This window comes from Meleagris gallopavo, chromosome 1, assembly GCF_905368555.1.
Source record: "Meleagris gallopavo chromosome 1, MGAL_WU_HG_1.1, whole genome shotgun sequence".
Taxonomy (NCBI): domain Eukaryota; kingdom Metazoa; phylum Chordata; class Aves; order Galliformes; family Phasianidae; genus Meleagris; species Meleagris gallopavo.
In genome coordinates this window covers 59,880,314-59,896,459 of record NC_139404.1, presented here as the reverse complement: position 1 = coordinate 59,896,459, position 16,146 = coordinate 59,880,314, and the positions used below count along the sequence as shown (strand labels likewise).

General features: G+C 39.1%; 1 protein-coding gene across 8 annotated transcripts in view; it reads right to left on the bottom strand.

The window, feature by feature from the left end:
- Positions 1-16,146, bottom strand: part of ERC1 (ELKS/RAB6-interacting/CAST family member 1) — a 293,295-nt gene that overhangs the window by 274,809 nt on the left and 2,340 nt on the right. For all 8 annotated transcript variants that reach the window (XM_085229906.1, XM_085229899.1, XM_085229922.1 and 5 more), the window contains exon 2: positions 7,211-8,044. In XM_085229906.1, the coding sequence (XP_085086032.1) occupies positions 7,211-7,879 (669 nt within the window). In that variant the 5' untranslated portion in view covers positions 7,880-8,044. The remainder of the gene's footprint in view (positions 1-7,210; positions 8,045-16,146) is intronic.

The window sequence follows — 16,146 nt, the reverse complement described above, 5'->3', positions numbered from 1 at the left end:
TAAGAAGAGTATATTATGCTTTAAATTATTTTTATTTATTATTAAATAATTTATAATTTATTATTAAATAATTAAAAGTCTATGAATCTAAGATGACTTTCTTAATGGAGATCAATTGAAAAAAAAAATTCAAATCAACATGAAAATTCTTCAAATATTGATTTGGATATTGATAATCAATCCTTCCATGTTTGGTTTTTTTTTTTAATTTATTTTCTTTATGATTTAAATGTAAGCCACCACACTGCAGTTGCAAACCAAAGTGATACACTCAGTTAATCTCAATCAGGTCAAAAGGTTTTGGTGCTCAGTGCTCAAAGGTTATAAAAAGAAAATAATGCTGTAATTCCTGTAGATAGACAAGGAAAATAGACCAAGTCTTTAAAAGCAGAAGTGACTGTACAGAGCAATACAGCAAGGTTGAGCTGTAAAGCATTTTGACAACAAAAAGGAAAATTTATCAAATGTTTTTTTTGGTGACTTGGTATGAATTCCTTAACTCTAATAGAGTTTTACAAATCTGTACATGCTACCTACCTCTCATGGCTGTTAATAACCAAGTATTTCTGCTCTTCGGTCTAAGGTAGCATGCAATCACTAGGCAAGTCACTTTGATAGAAAAACTGATATCAACATAGAATGAAACTAACAGTGCTTTTTCCTTGTATTTTGTTCACTATAAAAGGTGACTGTGGTCTTTCTGAGAGGATCGAATGCAAATCTGTAAATTCTGTGTAAAAATATTGTTATATGGATCTTGTGGGTCATGAAAAGTTTTGCCAAGGGCTTTCTTTTCAAGGTATAGTACTTATTATCTTCAGGGAGAAAAAAAAACAAAAAACAATGAACAAAAGATCCCATTGAGATCAGCTTTCCTGCTGAGGCTAAAGTGGCATTTCAGAGCATTTTTTTCCAATTACTAATTCAGACAGCTAGCATTACTATACTTGATAACTTATCCAATGCAGTAATCGCTTCTGGAGTACAGAAATGTCACTACTAAACTCTTTTGCTCTCCACCCTTTGTCTGAAAATGTATATATGAGATGTATTTATCTAAAAGACAAAAAAACTTCTCTGTCTTATCAATGTCTCAAGCACTGCACGGATTGCTAATAGGATCTTTAGATACCTACTTTGAAGGGGGGAAAAAACCATTCCTTTTATCTAAGTTTAGTAATGTGGTTCACTCAGCAGTCATCTTCAGGTCTGTAAGATTTCCTAAAATCACCAAACAGGGGAAAAAGAAGAGGAAAAAAGCTCAACTTAGATTTTTGGCCTTGGAGGCATACACGAAGACTGGCCTCTGTAATCTTAGTAGCGCTTAAACTCTTTTTCCATGGACTAGCATTTCCATTAGAAACATTTCTCTCTTTTCTACTTAAATCAATACCATGTGGTAAAAGATAGACACACAAGAACACTAGATTTAGTACTAGGAAGCTATAACAGCAGTACAAGACCTTTACTAAAATGAAATATATATGACGCAGCAAGAGCACAGAGCTTCTCCCATCAGCTCCCACTATTCCATTGCTCACTGAGTGACTAGTAGGAAGCTTGATCTGCTCTAAACCAGAGCCTTACGCAGTTTCAAGTTATGCAGCGCATATTTTAGAAAGAAAGAGACCTAAGGAAAAAATGAGCAACTCAAATACCGGAATTGACATAATACCAAGAAAAGACAACGGCTCCCAAAGAAATTCAGTAAGTCAGATAAAATTCAGAACCATACGTACTGAATGGTGGAATAACACGCTGGAAACCTCACTAGTTAGGGAGTGATGTCTGAACAGCCTCGTTACACAGCAGATAAAGAATTTCAAAGCAAAGTGCAGAACAGTTTGCTATGTGGAACACAAAGTAATCCCTCTCCCAGCTCCATAGCAAAAAGCACACAGAAACTACTAAGAAATTCACCATTACCAGAGATGCAACCCATTTTAATAAATACTTCTTTTAAGTTGGTAGTATTCCACTAACGGATCAAATAGGGACCAACTGTTCAGCTTGTGCTACAGCTTACAGCAACTCAAGAGTGATTCTACCTCAATAAGAAACAGGAGAAAAGGAGCAGTAGGGAGCTTTGATAAGCAGCAGAAGTCTTAGTTTCTTTCCTTACAGAATTACAAAGAGGCAGAACACAGAAGGTCCATCTCCTGGGAGACTGCAAGTCAATTTCTGAAGTCACTACTCAGTGCTGCAGCTTGATAAATGCCTCAGATACTAAGCACTCCTCAGGAGATAGCTTGGAGTTACTCTAAAAAAGAAGCAAGTTATTATGTCATGTTTCAACCAAATAAAGATAGAGCGAGTCTTACAGCTGGCAGTGTTCTACAGAATTGACAGATCTGCCACAGAAAAAAAGTGTTTAAGTGTAACATCATAGGTTATAGATAATGAATTTTAGCAATGATGATGGAATTGCATATGATGCAAATAAAGATCCACTAAAGGGGAGAAAGTCTGGTTAATAACCAACTCAAGAATGGTACTACTATTAGAATGATAAAGTATTAGAACAATCCACTTTTTAAAAAAATTAATATATAATTAAAGCAAAAAAAAAAAAAAGAGCGGAGATGGAAGAATTAATATAATATTCAGGTGAAGACTTTACTGTTTAGGAGTTCTGCCAGTATCACAGCAGCATCACATTTAAAAGGCTAACGCACAGACAACTACGTTAAAGTAAGTGAAACATCCCTTCCATGCTACTGTGAAATGGCCACTTCTGACAGTGAAAACATAATCATGGAGGTCTGGAGAAGAGCGCTGATGAACTGCTGGAGACATCAGTCACACTCTTCCATCCCAATAAAGCAGAACGTTCTTCAAGCACTTACCCCATGTAAGGTGAAATACTTTTCAGAAATATTTTCTTGGTTAAACTCCCTCACTCAGACATTCAAAACCTCTAACCACAAAAAGGCCACAAAAATACATCAAAGTAGAAAGATGTTTTCAGCAGTACCGCACTAGTACAGCCAAAACACAATTCAGATTTGAAACCCAGATCAGACAGTGTGGTAAATTTCAGTACAGGGTGGCAGACATCCAATTTGCATTGCTCTCATTATTTTTATGGACAACCACCTTGGCATACGCAAAGTTTCAACTGAGAGGAGTTCTTTTTTTCTAACTCCATGCAGTCCATCGTGGTCCAGTTTTTAATGAAACCGTCAGCCAAAAATACTCACCATCTTTCCTTCATTCTTCTGGCTTCTAAAGAAGACATTTTCAGGTAAACTTTAAACCCCACTCACGCCAAAAAAAGAGAAAATCTGTTCCAGTCAGAGAAATGTAATTCTTACTGAAGTGTGCTAAGGAGAACAAGTCTGTGCCAAAACCAAACTCCTGTTTATTGACTCCATCAGTTCCTCCTTGCACACGCCTGCTAATCTTTGAGAAGTCATCTGCGCTCTGCTTCTGCCTTCTTGCTAAGTGTAATTGGATAACTAATCCATACCACACTGCAAACTACTCTATTTTTCCACGACTCTATGTTAACTAGGGGAATACTTTCCACTTCATGTTCTGAGCTCTTCAGAATGAGATGAGGAGGATGTTCCCCATGTACCAAAAGACAGGATTTTCTGGCACTTCAGCAACAAACTATTAAAGGATGAAGAAAAATTCAGCTTATGTTACACTCCACAGCTGTTAATATTTGCACAGAGTAGCTGATGAATACAGCTGTACTGCATCACAACTGAAACCATCACCACTGTGCAAGGCTAAGCCTTTCCAACCCATGTGAGAACTATTTACTCCTGGATGCATGCGCACTACATTTTCAATATTAAATCCCAGACAGTCCTGCTAACTATTTGCACCAAAATAAACATATCTGCACCAGGACACATAGTGTACTCTTTAGTCTTCCTATTTGTTTTACTTTATTTTTTCTCCAAAAGGAGATTATTCAGCCTTTATTCAGCCTGGAAAATTTCTTGGAAATCAGCAAGGTATACTCCAATAATCAACATCTATTTGCAGACATTCCCAAGACACAGGTAAGAAAACTCAAGGACACCAAAGCACATTGCACAGGATACTGAGGTAGTGATCAACCATTGCTCATTTTTTTACATATTTTTAACAACTTCCAGAATTTAGAGACAATTCAGTCAAAGCTGAGGTGACAAGAATAGTAAAACAAACAAATCAATAAATAAATCCAATCAGGGACAATCAAGCATGCAAGGAGGAATAAAGAGCCAAGATCACAGCCAAAGAGATTGAGATGACTATCAGATAATAGGATGAGTCAGCCCGCACCTTGGCTCCATGAATCTAGTCAATTTTAAACAATGCATTTGGCCTTAGCTAAACTTAATCTACAGCACAAGTCCTGCCCATGCCAGAAGGCTTTTATTAAAGTGATGTGCTGAAATACCGGTATTGAGATCTGAAATACCAGTTCCTGCAGGTACGCTGAAAGACAATATAGTAGGAATATATTAACCTCATTTTAGAAGAAGGTAGGGGGAGGGTAATGAAGATATTTCAGGTCCACCAACAAATCAGAGAAGTCCCTTGTTCAGTGTCTAAACAGAAAAGCCTGTTTAATTACTGCAAATCCTATTAAACTGATTTTCATTATAACAGCTGAAGTGACCAATTCCAACAGGGTATAGAAGACATAATGAATTCAGAGTTTAATTAGGACACACTGTTAGCTAACTATAATCTATTAATTAGCATTCTTAGTTTTTACTGCTCATTGCAATAATACCCTTTTACTTTTAAATTGCACCCTTCTTTTTTTGGACCGAAGTTATACAATTCTACCAGTGTGGTAGTAATTATAGTGATTGCCCAGAAAACAGCCGCCTGGAAGTATCTGTAAATGTTTAATTAGGGGATAAAGGAAAGACACGCACAAAAAAACTCTCAGATAGAGAAATCACTGTTCTCAAATCTATACATATTCAGTAACCACTTACTCCATTCTAAACCACACATTCATTGTATTTCTGCTTCCAGATTACCACAGCATCCTCAGCTGTCAAAATTCACAAAAATACTGTCACATTTAAAAACATTCCCTTTCTCTTCAGTATGAAAACAGAACTTTAAAAGCACAAGGAGAGAACTGGGCAATTTAAATACTCACCTTCTGCTGAAAAATAAACAGCACCAAAAAGCTGAGTGAATGGCATTTTGTGTTTTCATTATACTAGCACTGTACCAGTGTCTTGGTTTGGACTGGGATAGAGTTTAATTTTCCTCATAGTAGCTGGTACAACGCTATGTTTTGGATTTTGGATGAAAAAAGTAATGTTACACTCGTGTTTTACTTGTAACTGAGCAGTGTTTACACTAAGTCAGTGACTTATGAGCTTCTTGGGCTGCCCTGCCAGCAAGAAGGCTGGGGATCCACAAGAAGCTGAAAAGGCACAGAATCAGGTCAGCAGACCTAAACTGGTCAAAAGGACATCTTGTACCACGTGGTGTCATGCTGAACAATAAAATGGGAAGGAGTTGCATGGAGGGGGGCAACCACTGCTCAGCCCCTTGGCTAGTCATCAAACTGAGTGGTGAGCAATCGTGTTGTGCATCTTTTGTTTTTCTGTTGTTGTTTGTTCCTTTTCTTCTTTTTTCTTCTATTTGTTTCTTATTAAAAAGTATCTTTGTATCAACTCACATATTCTCACATTTTCACCTTTTTCAATTCTTCCCCTGGCCCACTGAGAGGAAAGTTAGCAAACAGCTGAATGGTATCTATCTGCTTGCCAGATGAAACCACAGCAACCAGCATAGCTGAATTTTTCACTAGATTACTCCTTCTAAGGAAATACTGCTCTTATAATAAAATGATTTCACTTTAAGTTTTTTTACTCTAAAAAGACATGAAAATGAATATAAAATATCATACATTGTCAAATCGCACTTTGCAACACTACCATTCAGTAAGAATACAGCTATAAAACTGAATAAATTGATTAAATTATTTCATGCTAGTTCAAAAAAAAGCAACTTGCCTCATTACTACTTTTTAAGAACTTTACTAAGTTCTTAAGAAGGTGAAAAGAAAGCCTCAAGACTGCTTCAGTGTAGCAGAGTATCACTAACCAAAAGGAATCTACTACTTAAGTAGTACATGTTACCTGAAAATAGTACATAATGTGTTAAGTACTGGTAGTACTATTTGTTTCCTCCAGCTTCCTTCATCTTCCCAACAGAAACAAAAAAAAGCCCTGCTTAAAATAGTAAATATACCTGAACAACTCAAAACAACAACAACAACAACAAAAAAAAAAACAACCTACAAACGAGTGCTTTATGATAGTTGTATAAGAACACAAGCACTGCTTATGACAAAAGAAAATACGAGCGGGTATTAGACAGAAGTACTTCCATGTAGCCAAGAACACAGTTTACATGTTTGTGAAAGTTGTAGGTCTGGAGGATTTACCCAGAGCTCTAAACTAAGACCAGTGCCATATGAACTTTGTTTTACTGGCAATCTATCAACATCCAGCAGCAGTTCAGTTGTATTTGGGGTCAGCAGTTAGTACATTCTGCATCTCAAGAGAACAATTCTGGAATTAAGCACTATACAAATAATGATCGTGAGTGGCATAAAAGAGTTGCAAATCGGAATCGAGTAGTGAACAACAGTCCCCGAAAATAAGTGGAAAAAAAAAGAACAGAAAATTTAAAAAATCGTAAGGAAAAACACACACCGAAGAGGAGGCTTACAAGTCTGATAAGAAACACTTAAAAAGATGAAAACTACTTATTCATACCAATTACCTAAAGGGAGCCTACAGACAGGAGGGGAATCAACTCTTTGAAAAAGGAGATAACAGCAGGACAAGGGGAAATGGTTTTAAGTTGAAGGAGGGAAGATTGAGGTTGGATGTCAGGGGGAAGTTCTTTACTATGAGAGAGTGGTGAGGTGCTGGAACAGGCTGCCCAGAGAGGCTGTGGATGCCCCGTCCCTGGAGGTATTCAAGGCCAGGTTGGATGGGGTCCTGGGCAGCCTGGTCTAGTATTAAATGGGGAGGTTGGTGGCCCTGCCTGCAGCAGCACGGGTTGGAGATTCACGATCCTTGAGGGACCTTCCAACCTGGGCCATTCTGTGATTCTGTGATATCTGGGAAAAGCACTAAAATAATTTAAATAAATGTGATACGCAAGCTAATTAAACTCATTTAATCACACTACTGCACTAACACAACAGGAACATCAGATAACAAACCTGGTTTTCTTCTTGCAAAACTCTATACTGTTCCTTCCAAATGGTGATTTTTGAAGCTTCATCTTTCCTCAGAGCTCTTTCTTTTTTCAGCTCAGGACTCCAGAAGGTCTTGATGCTGTTCATGGAAGAACTCAGCTTGCTTTCTTTCACCTCCACATCCTTGCGAAGCAGATCGTTTTCCCTTAATACTTCTTTGAGTTGTGTCTGCAGATCCATGATTGTGTTATCCCTGGCCTGGCGAAGTGAGTGAGGCACAGTGGACGCCATACTCACCGGAGGAAGATGGTGCTCTCCAAACGCGATAGTATCACTGGCAACTCCACTACTGGCAATGTTAGGGCTGCTACCCATTGCAGTCATCCTAACACCATAAGGCAGCCGCCCCCCAGACCGGCCCAAAGTCATGGTGCTTTTTGGGGTGTCTGCACCGACGTTCTCATGGTCACTTAGATACATAGGGCCAGACGTAGCATAGGCAGCGTTTAAGGACTGAATATTTTCCATAGAAAGGGTTTTCCCACTGCCGCCCCCAGTACTGCTGCCAGAACTGCCTCCAGTGCTGTTGGTTCGACGATGGCCCAAGCGTGGTGACCGTGGCAGCCTTGGTGAACGCCCTGGACTCTGGTTGCTTGGCTCAGCCTTGCCAACTGACCGAGCACTTCCATACATGATTAAGCTGGTGGTGTGAGGCAATTAGACAGGCATAAATTAGGAATGAGAGAAATCCCGTGAAGCTCTTCAGTGTTTGTAAGTCAGCTTAAGGCCAATCAGAATTCGTAACAGATCCAGTTGTCCATCTTTAAAGTCACATGCTCACAATGTCCAGGACCACATCTGTATCAAGAAAAATAACATATTAACAGTCTAGTTTATTCCAGAATATTTTGTCCCATATTAATAATAAAAGAATAAAAGCATATTCTACTGCCACTTTATTTCTCCAGCATTTTTTGGTTCCCACTCACAAACAGCAACATTATTTAAATTCTAATATTTGAACTCAAAAAGTTCTACTCCTTTTTTTTTTTTTTTTTTTTTTTTTTCCTGTCATTATCATGTAAAAAGGGATTGAAAAGAATACTCATCAGTTTTCAAGCCATAATATTAATGGCCATGTTGAGTAACTTCTTTTCCTACTTCTGACTCACCCTTATCCTTGACCTATTGCTCTCCTGAATAAAAGAGATTTAATCAAAATTTTAAGTCCACTTAGTACATTCAGTAGTATTTTTTTAAGTACTACTAGCTTTTGTAGGGCACAGTTTCTAAATCTTATGTGTATCTGCACTGATAACTAGTTTCAGTCTCTTTTTGCCTAAATATGACTTAGTCTTTACTCAGATTAAGAAGTTTTCAGTCAAAATATGTTTTTCATTTATCAGCTCAGAGTAATTCCATTAAATACTATCATCCTAACAGCAGGGACTTCTCCAAAAACAGAACAGTATGACAACATCATACTGCAACATCATACTCCCCTCTATTTTATATATGGATATGCAGTAAAATCCCTTATTTTTGCACTGTTACATTTTGCTGTTCCGCAAGTACACTAGCAGGTACCTCCTTAGTACAGAAACACTGGGTTGAGACCACATACAGTTAGTGAGTATCTGTCAGAGGATAAAGAAACAAGGCTGAAATCCACTCTTGTGATTGAGCTACTGCAATACTTTGTTCTCTCTCTTCTTTTGTTTTTAACTAATTTTTCCATTATAAACATTTCAAATCACAGTTGTGCTCAACTAAAATCAAAACTAGAACAAAACTGAAATATTCCTACACTGACCTCTCCCCATGAGACAAAAGGCTACCAAGTAACATACAAAGACATCCCTATGTATCTTAACATTTTTTCTTTCACACCAGCTTTAATCCAGCCCCACCTTCTGCTAGGAAGTTTGGTTTAACAGATACTAGCAATCACTCAATCAATTTTTCCAGCTCCTATGCCTGAGGGCACGTTTGGATTTGATGGATGGACCACTTGCTAGATAAGTACTTAGCCGCGTGATGACACTCCTAGAGTTGCGGTCAGCAGCTCAATGTCCAAGTGGAGACCAATGATGAGTGGCATTCCTCAGGGGTCAGTGCTGGGTCTGGTGTTATTTAACATCTTTGTAGATGACGTGGGCATGGGATGGAGTGCACCCTCAGCAAGTTTGCAGGTAACACCAAGCTGAGTGGTGCAGTTGACTCCCTAGAGGGAAGGGATGCCATCCAGAGGGACCAGGACAGGCTTGAGAGGTGGGCCCATGCCAACCCCATGAAGGTCAAAAGGCCAAGTAAAAGGTCCTGCATCCGGGTCAGGGCAATCCCAAGCACTGAATGGGCAGAGAATGGCTTGAGAGGAGCCCTGAGGAGAAGAATTTGGGAGTATTGGTTGATGATAGATTCAACATGAGCCAGCAGTGCGCACTTGCAGCCCAGAAAGTCAAATGTATTCTGGATTGCATCAAGAGAAGTATGACCAGCAGGTCAAGAGAGGTGATTCTGCCCCTCTACTCTGCTCTCATGAGACCCCGTCTGGAGTACTGTGTCCAGCTCTGGGGCTTCCAACACAAGAAGCACATTGAGCTGTTAGAGCAGGTCCAGAGGAGGGCCATGAAGATGATCAGAGGGCTGGAGCACCTCTCCTGGTGGTGCTAAGAGCTGGGGCTCTTCATGCTGCAGAAGAGAAGGCTCCAAGGAGACCTTATAGAGGCCTTCCAGTACCTGAAGGGGGCCTAAAGGAAAGCTGTGAGAGAATTTTTATAAGGGCAGATAGCAACAGGACAAGGGGAAATGGCTTTAAATTGGAAGAGGGTGGATTGAGACTAGATATCAGGAAGAAATCCTTTACAGTGAGGGGTAGTGAGATACTGACACAAGTTGCCCAGATGAGGTTGTGGATGCCTCCTCCCTGGAAACATTCAAGGCCAGGCTGGATGGGGCTTTGAGCAACCTGGTCTAGAGGGAGGCGTCCCTGCCTATCAGCAGGGGGGTTGGAACTAAATGATCTTAGAAGTCCCTTCCGACCCAAACCAATCTATGATTCTATGGATTTTAAATCACAAACAGAACAGAGTAGTTTTCCATTTACACACTATTTCATAGAAGATACAGTAGCATGAGTTATTTTACAAAACTGCAACTGTGTTTGATGAGCAATGCTCAAGATGTTCAAGTGCTCACTCTCTTATATTCTTTTCTTTTTCGAAATGACAGCCATAGCTACTCTGCTCAGTCAAGTGACAACGTTGCTATGGAACATTTTAAACACGCACATAAAGGAAAAAAGATCAATGAAAGACAGCCAGCGCAATCAATAATTGAAGTTAGCTCCCAAAACACTATCTACAGATTTATTTTTTAAAATATAAATTTCAGATAGGAAGTTTCTTCTATTTCAACCACATATCCTTATGCAAAACAGCACAGAAGTATAAACTACTCAACAAAGTCTGCAGTGTTTCAGTGGAGTAACTTCAATAACCAAGAACCTGTGCTCCAATCTGAAAGAAAAATACTTTTTCCAAAGAGAAAAGCTATTTTGGACTAATCTCAGTGTTTGAGACACCAAAATGCTAAAAATGCTGCCGTGGCACCCATTGAGAACTCAAAACAATTAGATATTTCTTAGACGCTAGGCGAATTATTTTCAACTGAGAGCCTGTATTCACAAGGACTCTCACGAGAATTAATCCAAATCAAAACACTTAACTCATTTGCTAGAAACTCACCTCAATAAATCACTGCCAACACTCATTCACTTCAACAGCTTTCAGTAAGTTTTAACTCAGAACAAAAGCTTACACATTTTATTCCGTTTAGTTAAAGCACTTTCCCCTCCAAAAGCATTAAGTTGAAATGATGCTAGGAACACATTACGGCTGCATGCAGAAGTATCACCTAGTAAGTGCTTAACGACACGCAAGAAGCACACAAAAGACTTGAGATCATTTCTAATGAGTTAATCACTCCTGAAAAGGGGAGCATGGAGGGAAGTAAACTCACGAAATCGTTTTCTCTTTGCTTTAGGTAGCATTTTGCCAAACTACTGGTAGCTTTTGAATGAATGAAAGCAACCAGTGTCCTCGATAGAAAAGCAGCTTCCCGTGTAGCTGAAAGCAGTCGATAGCACACAGCGTGCCATACCGCTGCCATGCTCCATGCAGCAGGCAGTCACATTAATCCTATTCCACTGCAAGCAAAAACACCGGTTCTGTGCTAATCCATCTCTCACCTCTGTTTCACAGGTAGGTTCCCTTTCTACTGCTCAGGAAAAAAATAATCGAGTAATTCAAGCTAGAATTAGCTACTGAGTTAGAAGATCATTAGAGTTCCAGAAAGGAATCACATAGGGGGCATGTGACACTTGGGGGAAGACATCAGTCCCATGCATCACATGGCTCTCACTTTTCAAAGTAGAAAACAAAAAGAACAGTATCTTCAAAAAAGGGCTCTGGAAACAAGAAAACTCAACCTCACACTACTTCTCTTGAGCTGAGAACTTTACAGGCCTGAAAACTGTGCAAATTCCAAATACTAACTAAGTACTACTCCTTCCCAATCATGCAGCCAGTTTTAGTATTTTCACCGACACAGAAGTCTGTCACAGTTCAAGAGAAAAAGTCACGTGGCAAGATAAATCATTTTAACTGCTCCTTCAGGATTTTTTTCCAGCAGTATTCATCACCAGCCATTTCATTTTAGTGCTGTTAGGAATCCAGCAGCAGCAGCAGATATTAAGACAATTCACTCTCGGAAAAACATCTTTCATCCTGGAAATAGTAAGTGAAACAAGTGACAGAAATGCCTCCTCTCATTTCCCATCAGCAAGAAGAAAGTTCTAACTTCCTTCCAGTAATGCAAACAGAATTACACGGAAGACTTCTTTCCATAGCAGCATAAGCAGAAGAGCTAGAGTTCTTCAATATTCTCCACTAACATTTTGCTATGAGTCTCAGAAGTGCAGCTTCTTATCTTCCCAAAGTCCAAAATAACACTTTTTTTTTTTTTTTTTTCCTCTGCTATGATTCTAAATTTATTTACAGCTAAACCATCTCTTTACCTTACGGGACAGTTGAAACCACAGGGAACAGTGGCAAACTGTGACTTGAATGCACTGACCATTCTGGCTTTGCAAATTCCTCTATTGGTTTTAAAAAACTTTGGTCTTCTCTGTCAATACAAGAAGACTTACGTATGATTATGAAGAAAAATTACGAACTGTGGATGTTTAAAAAATTAGTAATAAACTGCTGAGGTTGGTGCTAAACAATTTTTCCTCAATGTATGAGGCATACTTTCACATCTGTGAAACAAAATTCTTTTACTCACTGAGAGAACAAAAACTTCCAAACAGCATCATATTTGTAACCCAAATAAAATCTATCTTAAAAAAAAATCAGCAGGCAAGCTAAAAACTTCATATATGCATCCAGAGATTGGCTCAGCAGCTTTGCCAAAAGAGATACACAACCTTTAGTATTTTAGTATTAATTGAAAATGCCATCTTGTGATAATGAAGGAGACAAATGCCATGAACTGTGGAAAAACATCTGCAGTCTGACAGTGAACATTTGAACACAGTATGGTGAATGTAGTATTCCCCAGAGAGGTTGTGGATGCCCCATCCCTGCAGGTGATCAGGTTCTATGGGGTCCCACGCAAATTGGTTTAGTACCAGATCTGGAGGTTGGTGGCCCTGCTGTGGCAGGTGGGCTGGAACTCAATGATCCAATGGATCACAAAGCAGAAATTCCTGGCTATACCTATCACAACACTGAAGCATCTTTTACATGAAAGTTTGTTAACCTCCAGAAGATCTTTTCTATGTTTATATACGTTTATATAAAGCCTCTTGTACTCCCTCCTCCCCCTCTCCAAACGCCAGGAAAAACAGTCATACCACAGTAATTATAGAAATACAGAAAAACACATTGCAGAAATACAAGAGTATCCTTGCTTATATTTGCTAGAACAGAAAGAATCCAGGGATAACCTTTGCAGCCTTCAGTACGTAACACTTGCTCTGAACTTGGCTGCAGCTTCTGTTCAGGACTGACACAAGCTGATGGACACAAGCATTTACAGAGCTAGCTTCTTCAAGAGCATCACTGCCCTGATACATAAGAATGAAGCATGAAGTAGGCAAAGAAACCCATCTTACCCAGTTCCCAGAAAAATGAACTGCCCAGTAGCACTGATCCATGTTTACATTAGAAGAGCTTTGAATATCAGCTCTACAACAGCAACAAAGTCAGCCTTTACAAGAGCAATCTTCATCTGATACAAAGGTATTCATTTTTCGTAATTCATATCCTAATAGTTATCAAGACTGACTGACGCAGAGGGACCTGGACTTTCTTGTACAAATGCCAGGGTTGAAATGACTTTTTATAAAGAATGTGGAGTATCTGTCATCTTACTTGACTTGCAGGCTTGGAAGGTATTCGTCTTATCTAACTGTTAGATTTGACTTTTAGCTAGGGGAGGTTAAAAAGCTCACCCGTTTTCAAGGCAAATTAGTGACTACTACACAGAAAAAGGGCAGAAGAAAGTTTATCTTGGAAATTGTTCACAAGCCACTCAGTGCTGAACACACAGCAATGAACCCATGGAATTCAGATTTGTTTATCCATATAAAATAATCTTTATCCCCATGGCCTGAATAGCAAGAAAGCAAAAGCAATTAACGAAACTAAGACAGAAAGAAGACAAAAAAATTAACTGTTGATGTTATGTTTATCTCATTCCTAGATAGTGGAAGTCAAAGCATCAACATCTGTTTATGTCCATGCTTTTTTTTTAATTTATTACTAAGTTTACCATCTTGAATACCTGTCAAGTTGACTGAACGTAACACTGCCCTTTGTCCCAATGGACATAAGAAGATATGTTTTATCCCCCACCTCTCTGTAAACAGAGAAGTCTTCCTGAAACAAAGAAAAAAAGTCCTGAAAAAAAGTCTTCCTGGAACCCTCGAAAGTGACTTAGAATGTCACTAATGAATGGATTTGACATTTTGAAAGCTGTGTCTTATAAAAGGCAGGCATCCCTGAACTCTGACCCTGGCATTCTAAGGAAAATCTCAACAGTCATTTATTAAAGAAGGGTTTTATTTCTAAACATAAATTGACACTCCTGTTCCACGCTTTCCAAATTTGGAAAGTTAGCATAAATGGTATGCATGCACTATAAAAAACCACACAACATGGAAGCATTTTGATTATCTGTCCTTTTTAGATATTGCTTTGTTTCCCATTCTCCTGCATTCTTAGAAGATATAACAGATTAAACATAAACCAGAACTACTCATTGGCTTCCTAGGATACTTCTGCCTCTCTCAAGTATAAAATTCCTTTCACGAGATCTACTCGCTCCCCAAAGAAGACAGGACTGGGATGACAAAACACACTCTACTCCACAGCAGCTTCTATGCAAAAGAGGTTTCAACTGACATTGGGTTTTATTTCTTATAATTCCAATAATTATTGGAAAAAATAAAGGCATAAAAGGTATACTTTCACCACCACAGCTTCATTCCTTTCTATCGTTCTTTCTAAAAACTGAGAGCACAAAAAGAAAAAAAGCTCACTATTTTTACAAAGATGGGTATATTTTGCCAAGTCTTATTCACACCACTTGCTCATAAGGGTGTTTTCCTAAAGCTCCAGTGTTTAGCCTCAGCTGGAAAGGGAATGTAAGGTGCTACTGACATTTCTAAAGGCCATCTCATTTTCCAGACTACAACACGCTAAGAATTAATCTGTCAATAAATTTGGGTGCATGAGCAAGTTCTTTCCCTTCGTCAGGTTGCTGTGCACCACTAGAAATGTTTTGGTTTCCATGGAAGAGTGGGGCACATATTTCTTAAGACCATCTGGACACCACACTTCGTTGTTTCACAAGCTCAGCCCAGGTGTTGGACAGCGCTGAAGCACCAATTCTCTGGTAGAGCTCTAAGCCTTCCTCCAGCAGCACTGACTTTGTTACAAGGCGGCAGGCACATGGATACATTGTGAATCATCCTTAATTGCATCCTCAAATCATCAACCATTTGGATTTAGCAGAGGTAGGTGGGACCCAAGGGTCCCTTCTGGTCCACTGATACGCACACATGGGCTTGGTGGGCACATCAGGATTTGCATTGGGCAATGAATGGGAGCTGACTGTAAGCCTCTAAATGGAAAGCAAACACAAAACCAAAGCAAAAACATTTGGCATGCTGGTGTTTTTTGTTGTTGTTTTTTTTTTTTAACTTTGATGCAAACAAAAAGCAGAAGTCACAACACATACATAAACTTGCTAGTGACAGAATAGCTCTGATTAAAATAACTCTTCCTCTTCAAATTACCCAGAAGGTTGAAGACCTGCAGACATGAATATGCTGTCAATGAATGGCTAAAGACTTTGTAGCCTGATTTTTAGAGTACCGTCCATCAATGCTGTGTGCTTAGTGTACATATGGTCGTTCCTCCCTTTCCCCCAGGTAGCATGTGACCACTTCCCAGTAGCACAATCAATAAGATACACAACCCTTAGAGTGATAAAGGTGCTTCAGAAGCCCAGAAGTACATAGAAACACTAATGAATCTGCTCAGGCAGACAGCCTCACCTCACCACAGGTAACATCACTGCTCCATGTAAAGCATGCTCCTTCATTGGAAGTAGCAAACATCCCTTTTCTTCAACCAATGCTCCTCACCTGAGTGCACTTACAATGAGGTAACTAGGAAGGGTCAAGAATACATTCAGATTTCTTAATTCTAGCAACTAATCTGATTATTTCAACACCTGCATTCATGCATCCATACAGTTCCAGGTATACCATGCTCAAACAAAACAAGCTAGACCTTGTAGATCTATTAGCAGTTTTCGAAGGGCTTAGCCAAGGTAGCAAACAATGCAAGAGATGCATTTTGGAGAATAGATTCAAAATAGTTTGACAA